This window comes from Nicotiana sylvestris, chromosome 1 (assembly GCF_000393655.2).
Source record: "Nicotiana sylvestris chromosome 1, ASM39365v2, whole genome shotgun sequence".
In the NCBI taxonomy this organism is placed as follows: Eukaryota; Viridiplantae; Streptophyta; class Magnoliopsida; order Solanales; family Solanaceae; genus Nicotiana; species Nicotiana sylvestris.
In genome coordinates this window covers 54,569,908-54,580,963 of record NC_091057.1, presented here as the reverse complement: position 1 = coordinate 54,580,963, position 11,056 = coordinate 54,569,908, and the positions used below count along the sequence as shown (strand labels likewise).

The 11,056-nt window shown below is 39.2% G+C and overlaps 1 protein-coding gene across 1 annotated transcript; it reads right to left on the bottom strand.

Annotated features, from left to right (window-relative positions):
- Positions 1–4,065: 4,065 nt before the first annotated feature.
- Positions 4,066–10,845, bottom strand: LOC104241792 (nucleoside hydrolase 3-like). The gene is given in 14 exon segments (XM_070147771.1): positions 4,066–4,508; positions 4,691–4,803; positions 4,806–4,992; positions 5,353–5,557; positions 5,724–5,977; positions 6,304–6,501; positions 6,688–6,807; positions 7,107–7,391; positions 7,479–7,655; positions 7,770–8,105; positions 8,227–8,337; positions 8,482–8,668; positions 10,677–10,696; positions 10,810–10,845. Coding segments are annotated over 14 exon segments (2,517 nt in total). The 3' UTR covers positions 4,066–4,220.
- Positions 10,846–11,056: the final 211 nt, after the last annotated feature.

The window sequence follows — 11,056 nt, the reverse complement described above, 5'->3', positions numbered from 1 at the left end:
TGCTACAACCCCAAGGACCAGATCCAGAGATTGAAGATATCTTAAGTCCTTAGGTTTGTTGAGTCTGTTTGTCACGACCCAAATTCTAATCCATCGTGATGGCGCCTATCATGGTACTAGGCAAGCCGACATTTCCAAAATACTTCCAACATTTAACAGATAATAAATTAAGAATTTTTGAATATCCAGAGTTTTCATAACAAAAAACAGGGTAACAACCCAAACACAAGTGCGGAAACATAACTCTCAAATCAGGGTGTCACTGAGCTCATGAGAATCTATACAACCAGTCTAGAAAGAAATGTCTATGAGAGTCTGTATCAAAGTACAAATAAAGAAATATAAGGAAGAAGAAACAAGGACTGCGGACGTCGGGCAGCTATCACGTAAATCTCCGTAGATCAACCGTGCACGATATCAACGCCCATCGTGTTCGAAAATACCTGGATCTGCACATGAAGTACATGGTGTAGTGTGAGTATAACCAACTCAGTAAGTAACAATAATAAATAAGGAACTCAAAGATAATAACGAGCTACATAGTTATAGTTCATTTTCAACAATCTCAACAAGAAAGTAGACATGCTTTCAAATCCGGCAATTTAAGTCAAATCAGTTTATACATTGTCAAGTTCAAGTAAAAATTGGATATAAAATCTCTCAGGAGTTTCAAACAGTGACATATAGAAGCTAAGTACAACAACAATGAAAGCAAGTACAGTCTCTCAGGGCAATAGTCACTCAATCTTTCTCAATAGCTCAATCACTCGGCTCTTAGCTCTCAACACTCACACTCAATAGGTACCTGCGCTCACTGGGGGTGTACAGACTCTGTAGGGGCTCCTACAGCCCAAGCGCTATAATCTGCACGGACAACTCACGTGATATAATATCATATCAGGATCTACACAGACAACTCACGTGCTATAGTATCATATCAGGATCCGCACGTGCAACTCAAGTGATACAGTATAAATATCTGGATCCACGAACAACTCACGTGTTATGGTATCAATATCTCACTATCAGGCCCTCAGCCTCACTCAGTCATCAACCTCTCTAGTCTCACGGGCTCTCAGTAATCATGGAAATTAGCCCAAAATAGAAATGATATAACGTATCAACAAGGAATAGCAGAGACTGAGGTAAAATATGCATATAAGACTACAACTGAGTACAAATAGCAATTAGCAAGTAATTCAACAGGTATCACGGCCTATGTGGGCCCCTATAATACCAACACATAACCTAAACATGATTTCTAACATGATTTAGGGTCAAATTTCTATAACACACGGAGATCATATAGCTAACAACAAGTTTATTCAACTTTTCAGTCTCACGGAATGGACCAAGTCACAATTCTCACGGTGCACGTCCACACGCCCGTCACCTAGCATGTGTGTCACCTCCAAAACAATCACATAACGCATAAATTTGGGGTTTCATACCCTCAGAACCATATTTAAAACTGTTACTTACCTCAATCTGAGCCAAGACTCTACTCCAATACTTCTTTGCCTCGCAAGTCGGCCTCCAAAAATCCCGAATCTAGCCACAAACTGTACATTACAATCAATACGGGCTAAAGGAATCAATTCCACAAGAAAAATACAAAATTATAACAAAAATCCGAAATCGGCTAAAACCTGGTCCCCGGGCACACATCTTGAAATCCGACAAAAGTCACAAAATCCGAAAGCCCATTCACTCCCAAGTCTAACCATACCAAATTTACCAAAATCCGACACCAAATGGTCATTCAAATCCCCAAAATTCACTCCCCAAATCCCTCGCCTCAAACCCCCAAATTTCACCTCAAGAACGCACCAAGTAGATAGAAAATTAGTGGGGAAACATAATTATTGAAGAAAAATAAACACAAAGAGCTTACCTCAAGAATCCCTCTTGAAAATTCGCTCAAAACCTCCAAAATCCGAGCTCAAAATGATAGAGATGGTGAAAAATCTCACCCTCGTATTTATAATTTCTGCCCAGGCTTTCCGCACATGTGGCAACTTAGCCGCTTCTGCGGTCTCGCAGGTGCGCCTCAGAGCCCGCTTCTGCGGCTAATTCTGCTCCTGCGTCCAAATTTCCGCTCCTGCGGACTCGCTTCTGCGAGACAAATCTTCGTTTCTGCATAGTCAAGCTACAAGGCCAAATCCTCTTCTGCGGTCCTTCTGTCGCATCTGCGGTCACACAGGGGCGGGAAAACAATCGTACCTGCAACCTTCTGCTGCCTCACTTCCTTGGCCGCTTTTGCGGCTTACTTCCCTCTTCTGCGAGCTCGCACCTGCTGTTCCCACTCCACATAGGCGATTACACCAGCATTGGAAAATGTTCAGCAAGCTTACAACTTCAAAACTTGATCCGTTAATCACCCAAAATCAACCCGAGGCCCCCGGGACCTCGACCAAATATACCATCATGTCTTAAAACATCATACGAACTTAGCCGAATCTTCAAATCACCTCAAACAACATCAAAAATACGAATTACACACGGATTCAAGCCTAATGAACTTTGAAATTTCCAAATTCTATAAACGACGTCGAAACCCATCAAAGCACGTCCGATTGACCTCAAATTTTGCACACAAGTCATAAATGATACCACGAACGTACTCCAACTTCTGGAAATCCAATCTGACCCTGATATCAAAAAGTCCACTCTCAGTCAAACTTTCCAAAATTCAACTTCCGTAATTTCAAGCATAATTCTACTACGGACCTCCAAATCACAATCCGGACATGCTCCTGAGCCCGAAATCACCTAACGGAGCTAATAGAACCATCAAAATTTAAATCCGAGATCGTTTACACATAAGTCAACATCCGGTCAACTTTTCCAACTTAAACTTTCAATTAAGAGACTAAGTGTCTCAATTCGCTTTGAAATCTTTCCGAACCGAACCAACCAACCCGTTAAGTCATATAATAGCTGTAGAGCACAAAAAGGGCAGAAAATGGGGGAACGGGGCTACAACTCTCGAAACGACCCGCCGGGTCGTTACATTGTTATTTTGTTCTTTATTTGTAATCTTACACTACTTTCAAGAAGTGTTTTTGTAGGACAAATTTAAACCACTGTTTGGTTTAGTTTCTTGACTAGAGTTAGTCAAGGTTTGTTGCTTTGTAATAGAGTTATTGCAAAGGGCTTACTATATAGTTATTGTAGGGGGTGAGTGATTAAAAGTTTAATTCCTAGATTGCAATAGATTGTAATCTGAAGTTTGTTTGGTTTAATGGAGTTGAAATCCTACTAGGGTAGGCCGTAGTTTTTAATCCCTTGAGCAAAGAAGTTTTCCACGTAAATATCGCGTGTTCTTTATTTACTGCCGATTTACCGTGGGAACAGATAGAGAACTTGGTTCCCTATATTGTTTAGTTTTACGGTCTGTTGCTTACTGTGGGAACTGATAGGGAATATGGTTCTCTATACAGTTTGGTGTACTCTTAGTTTACATCAAATATGAAAATGCCAAACAATATTGCTTGATTTATTACCACCATAGCAACTGTATATATTTATACAATGTAGGAATAACAAATCATATGCACCCAGGGATGCACAGCTCTTGGAAGATTTCTATAACTTCAGTCAGTATTCTGAATGTGTTTGGAACACTGTCCTGCTGGTGCATACTAGTACTGATGATGATTAGATGCAGTTATAGCATGGTATATTACTCTTTCACCGCCCAATTTAAACCAAGGAACTCTGTTTTCCTTCTTCTGAGAATCTCATAAGCGCTTCAAATAGAATGGAATCGTTTGTGGCTGCAAACCACTGGGCTTGAGCATTCCCTTGTTTTAGCTGGATGGTCATAGATACAACCAGGCCTGTAACTTTAGCAGTGGCCTCCTCTTCTTTTGGGGGCATTTCCAGTTATCCATTTTCATTTTCTAGCAATTATACTCACTGTACAATTAGGAGTGGTTTATTCAAGAAAAAAGAGTTTACAGAAAAGGCCATTCCAGTGGAGCCGTATCTCAAACTGAAGAAGGATGAGTGGAAGTTGTTGAAAGATGCTAGGAAGTTTTTGTTTTTCTAAATTCACTATCCAAACACATTATATGGAAATATCTCCTCTGGATCCTAATACTTAACGTCTCCACAAATCTTGACCTCTCTCTAAACAAACTAAATAGTGCTAAGGTTTCATGAATCCGATTTATGTCACCGATAAGTCCCATTTATATTAAGTTGCCGACCAAGGTTTAGACAGATGGTACACTCCAAATTCTTCTCTGCTCATTGAAGCTTCCAATTACAGCGGACTGCTTTTCATCCCCAAGTCGTTTTGCAAAAAGATTGTAATAAGCTGATGGATCCAGATTTTCCAATACTTTTACTGCTTTTCCATACTCCTTGTCCATAATTATTTCACCATCTTCAGATTCAGCTCCTGTAGCACTGACTTTCAACTTCTTGACTTCAAAGGTTGATTTTAGTGCAGAGAGATCTCCAGCTACTACTGCTCCAAGGATCTCACCAACAAACATATCCTGAAACATTATGACTGTTATTAAGCAGAAAAACATCAAGAAGCAGAATATGGTAAACTACACGGTGCAGACAATTATTACAACGATATACCTCTGATATGAATATACCAAAACAAACTGCTGGAATATACAACAAAAAACCAGGTGACAGGGAAACTACAATGGGAATGAGAATTATATACCACATGCTGGTAGACGTTGTGTAACTTCTGCAAGCGATATAACCTTGACATCAAGCGCCTCACAAATAATGCTTCAGGTGTCCTTGTCGTGTAGAGTCTTCCAAGAATTGATGGAATGCACTGACTTTTCGTTGTATGCCAAGTGGAATGAGAATGATACTATGTACAGAACTCAAAACTGTCTTTGCAGCCAAAGGGTCAAGAAACATATTCATTTCCGCAAATATATTAGAAGGAACATTAATGACATTTCCCTTCTCCGTGTTATCATGATTGATGTGTCCCCCGACAATTAATATATCCTGCATCAAAATTCAGAAGATAATACCTTTCGCATTAATCAAAATGTCTTTGATGGATATCTCAAGTACTCAAACCATAAACAAAAACACGGTCATTAATATGACAAGGATTTACGTAGAGATCAACCACAAATGAACTAAGCTAAAGGATAACTTAATATGTTCAAATGAAAATTGAGAGAGTTGACTGACAGAGGAAGTTTTACTTATGGGAGGACTAAACTTACCGAGGCCTAGAGAAGTGTCCGCTCCAAAATTCTCAAAATCGGCTCAGAATGTGTATACTACGATTAGATCCTAACTGAAGAATATTGTCTGAATTCTTTCCTAAATGACCACAATAATAAAGGAACCACTTGCCTGTATACCCTTGCTTGTTTTCTTGCCTTCCAAAACGATCTTTACTATATTAGTCAATGAGCCACTGGCTAAAATAGAAATTTTCGATCCTGGATCGAGTGATTTCACCACTGACTCCAATACTTCCGATGCTAGAGGTTGTCTGAGTTCAGGATGATCAGTATCTCGGGGAGCTCCAAATTTTGCAGAATTTTCTGCTGTGTATCTGAAATTATTTAGATCAAGCTGATATATCAGCAAATTTGTACAGTGCACAAAAGAACATGTGGAAGTAAGTTGCTAAGATGAATAACATGAAATGCCATTGCTTGGCAAAGTTTACATTTTTCTACATGGATTTACTATAGGCAGATTCAGACTAGAGAATGTACCTCCTAGGACTTCGAGGTAAAGAACGAGCAAAACCATACAGAGTGTCTGAGTCGAGATATCCACCACTACCTTGTGGGATGACCTTGTTGTATCTGCAGTCTCCAACGTCAAAGAAAACAGTATCAGACTGGTTCAGTGCGAATCCATCTCCAAGGCCCACAAGAATGTCATCACGGCCCATCATATGAAGCAAATCATATACAGAATCAATTGTTGCAGCATTTGCCCATCCAGTCTGACTCACAATTATAGCCTGAATGAAAGAAGATATTGCACATCGAAAGGCATTACTTCATAACATTATGATAATATTAAACTCACATTAGGTTCCACTCTGTTTCTGCAATAGGTTGCTAACAATTCATCAGTTTTATCCCAAGGATGAACAGAATTGAGGGAATGTAGTTTTGGATAAAAAGTTACACATAAAGTGACACTTAGTGATTGAAGAAACTTACTGTAACTACAACTGATGTCTGATCAAGAACTAAATTCTTAACATTTTTGGTTGAGGATCTCATTGACAATAGAAGACAAGCTTAAAAACGGATGGAACAGAACTTTTGGAAGGCCATTTACTTTGAGATTGATATCTTCTACAGGTAATTTGAGTAGATAAAAGAGAGCTAGAAAGTCTCCAGCGCTCATATCCATATCAAACACAAGATTCTTCCCAAAATGCTTTCCCCTGTAGTCCGGTTTGTAAAATACTTCTCTGTAATAAGGAAATTGTGTTGTAAAATTGAATCTTCCGGCGTGTTCTGCTTGGTTTAAGACCTGCAACCACAAGAAATATAGCATTAGTTTCTAGGTCTGCTTAATATGTTAAAACTATAATGCAAAAATCACAAGCAAACATCAACTCAGTCTGACTGACAAAGAGGCATGTAGAAGCCTAAATCACAGGTAAACAAAGATTTGACCGAAATTATATTAGACTGAGAAATTAGTTTTATAACTTACATCCAGAAAGCTGACATAGAACTCTCTACCTAAAACACTGCTAGCATTTCGATTAGGTTTTACTCTTACAGCAACAAGAACAGGCACTCCTGGTCCAATAACTTCTTTTGTATAACCGTCCTGATAATTAGCATCAACTTAGAACAAGTATGAAATACAGAAAGGTGTAAGAAAAGAATACTGATGCAAGAACATAAAGGAAAAGAAGAAACACCATTATCTCATATCTCATACTAGTTAATACAAAACAAAATTATCGTACTTTTTTGGTAAGAGAAGAAAAATATTTGACATAATTTACGATGACATATTATATCACTGAAGGACAAGAAGGACGAAACTTTTTCGCAGCTACAACAAATTATCTGTTACTAAGATGGGAAAAGGAAATCATACTTCAGATAGAGTCAATCAATCACCTGGCACCTGCCCCTCCCATTCTTTACTATGAAAAAAGGATCACGAAGTCTAGTCTGAACATGGCCGCTGTGAACTCCATTTCTTTCTAAGTTGAACCTTGGAGTTTTACTACCATCAAAAAATGGATTTGACCCATCAGATATACCATATGGTTTATTTGAAGTAACCACAGTAACATTGATATACTCCATTTCAGCAAATTCATTTTCTCCTTGGTGGTTATGTCGTTTACGCATGATTGAAGCAGCTATACCGGACATAAATGAGTCCCACATAAAAAAACTCTGCGCATAGAACATTCTCCTCAGTAATCAAACTAATGTATTTAGTACCAACAAAGAATTTTAAGTTCTGTATTCCTGGACCGTTACCCTGTAAAATTGGTCATTAAACCATGTATCATGAACCATTTTCAGGGACTTGAAACAGTATTGTGCTTCATAGGTATGCTGATTCTTCTCAAAGGTCTCGAAAAAGTTTTGATTTACAAGAATGGTGTTTGTAGCATCCAATGGGACAATGGTAATTGGAATACCCGAATGAATAACCTGCAAGATAACATAATGGTGACAGCTCCTGATCACTAAGATTAGCAAGAGATATGGCCACAAATATAAGAACAAAGGAGTGCAAAACTAAATACATATGGATAAATTTAATACCTGATATGCAGCAAAAGGATCCATATATATATTGAATTCTGCATAAGGATTGCTGGTGTAATCTGTAAACAAATTGCCATGGTTACCACATTGCTGAGGTTGGCAAGAGGAACTGGCATTGTCTGGACAGCAACCAGTAGGATTCTTTGACCTTATTCCACCCCCCATAATGTAAATGTGCTCAATATTTTTCTTTAAACGCGGATAACTTAAAAGAAACAAAGCAAAATTAGTATGTGATCCGACAAGAAAGACTACTGTGGGGCCAGCTGAAACTGTTTCAATCATTACTTGCTGAGTTGTTGGCTGTCGAAGAGGTGAATACATTCTCTTGCCCTGTTTACAAGTTCCATAAGATCAGCAGTTTGATAGATATAAAAAAGACAGCATTACAAGTTATCCTGCAGTCCACAAAATAGGATTTTATTTGCGTTCAAGCAACAATGCAAAATAGTACCTGTGGAAGGAAGCTCCGCCGAAACCCATAGTTTGAGTCAATGTCCAGACGTCCTCCGAGACCCACAGGAATAGCTTGTCTATATCTACAACATCCAGCTGTACCATTTCCCTGCAGAAAACAGTGAGATGTTAGAAGCACATTCCAAAAAAAGGTAAATAATTTGGAGATGCATTGTTAAACAGATTGTTTACATCACTATAAATTATTTTTAACTTTAAAGAAAAAAGTCGAGAACAGAAAACTTTTCTTCACCTGATCAATCATAGGAAGATATCTACAAACATTTGGCAGAATGGTGCTATCAGGAAGTATTACACCGTCACCTCCCACACCAACAGCAATATCGTTACGCCCCATCATGTAAAGAATGTCATACACTTGATTTACAGCATGCCCTGCATCAGTCCATGCATTTGTGCTAATAGTTACTGCCTGCAGCAAAACATTCTCAAGTTATTCTCGGCGAGACCTTATTATACGAAATGGTGATACACTTGGTCCAAACTGTCACAGGGGCCTACTACCCGCAAAGACTACTCCAAGTTCTATTATGGCTCATAACATGTCAACAAAAGAAGTCAAGATTGTTCCGCACATTACTCACATGTCTTTTATGAGTAACAGCAAGCAATAATAAATATCTTCCAGATGAATAGGATTACAACCTCAGTACAGTAAATATTTCGGATCATGCCATGAAAGCCAAGATAAGCAATTGACAATTACATGGAAAAAAAAAGAGCTCCTTTTTATAAGGTAAATAATTTTATTAACAATTAGGGGAAAACCCTGTATACACGCGGTATAGCAAAAAGAGAGAACCAACACTAAAATGTGGTTCTCAACAAAAGAAGCGCAATCCTCTAAACAAATAAGGACCCCATGAATGCTCCAAAAAGAAACTAGAAACAACGACTATTTTGCAGTTTACAAAGTCTTGTTCCACTCCTTCAAATGCCCTCCTATTTCTCTGTTTCCAAATAGCACACATTATTGCTAAGCGGGCAACACTCCATTCCCTTGGACTTCTCTTTCCCCTCATATGAGTCCAACTATGCAAGCCTGCTTCACTATGCTCGGCATCACACATAAAATCCCAAACAAATTAAGGACCACCGTCCACAAACGATAGCCACTTGACAATGCAATAAGAGAAGATCTACATCTTCGCCCGCTAATTTAGCACATGAAACACCAAATAACATAGGTGATCCTACTCTTTCTCAGATTTTCCCCTATCAATATCATTCCCCTTGCCGCCAATCATGCGAAGAAACATACTTTTCTTGGTGATCTAGGAATCCGAATAGAGCAATGAGGGAACATATGTTCTTCTCTCCCTAATAGCCTCTTGTAGCAAGATTTGTTAGTAAATATTCCATCTTTACTCTCTCGCCACCTCCAAACATCCAATATATAGTTTGGCGTATCCTACCCATATAAAATCTCAACCAAATTGTGAAATTCTTCCGTTCCCAAACTGTAGGTTCCTCATAAATCTCAAATCCCAATGAACTTACCCCTCGTGAGACCTACAAATTTGTTGAACTGTCATCTATGTTTGGAAAGATACTCTATGTAAGTTAGGGAAGGCTTCCTTCCAACTCATTTTCCCCACATCACTTCTGCGCCCAAAAACTAATCCTCCTTCCATCTCCCACCTTAAAAGAAATATGTCTACTAAAGTCTTCCCACCCCTTCATAACATTCCTGCACAGTACTGTGATATTTCTGGTCCACCATCCCCCTTCCATAACACCATATTTTTCTGCTACCACTTTCCTCTAGAGTGCATTCTTCTCCACCCTAAATCTCCATATCCACTTTCCTAGCATATCTTTGTTGAAAACCTTAAGGTCTTTCCTCCGGGTCCTCCCCATTCCTTTGGACTTTGGAGATGTGACAACTCTCCAATTCATTAACTGATACTTTTTTGTACCTTCCATTGTGTCCAACAAAAAGTTCCGTTGGAGCCTTTCAATCTTTCAATCACTTCACCATGAGCCTTCAGGATTGACATAAAATATGTAGGTATGCTAGAAAGAGAACTTTTGATCAACACTTCCTTCCCTCCTTTCGATAAATACCTCTTTTACCATCCCACTAGCCGCTTCTCTACTCTCTCGATCACTGGATTCCATACTGCAAGGTCTTTGCTCGAAGCATCCAATGTGTGATGACCCAAAGGATCATCTTGTATTTTAGAATTCGAATCCGGGTTTCGAGGCCTTGAAAACCACATTTTCTTTCTTCTCAATTTGCGTGCGCAGTCCGGGCGCGTTTCCGGAAAGATTCTATATGAAATTTAAGAAAAATATTGAATTTGGCCTTTAAAAATTGATTAAAGTTGACTTCGGTCAATATTTTTGGTAAACGTACCCGGACCCGTGATTTGACGGTCTCGTAGGGTCCGTAGTAAAATATGGGACTTGGGCGTATGCCCGGAATCGAATTCCGAGGTCCCTAGCTCGAGAAAAGAATTTTTTAAGAAAATTGTTTGCTGGAAAATATAAGGACTTTTTTTTGATTTGCACCGGGTGTCCGAGTCTCTACGAGCCCCGACTATTCCCGGGGGTGCACAGGCCCTCGGCAAGGAGTTTCCCGCAAGTGCACCATGGTTAATTCAGGTTTTACCCAATCCGATGGCCCTCAGAAATTGTTTGCACCTAGTGGGTTTCGAACTTGAGACCTTGAAAGGGAGCAAACCCAAGGTTCAAGTCAATTGCCACCAGGCCAACCCTTGAGGGTTAAAAATATAAGGACTTTTGGAAATGAAATGGTGTGTAATCTTGATGGTATCGGGCCCGTATTTTGGTTCTAGAGCATG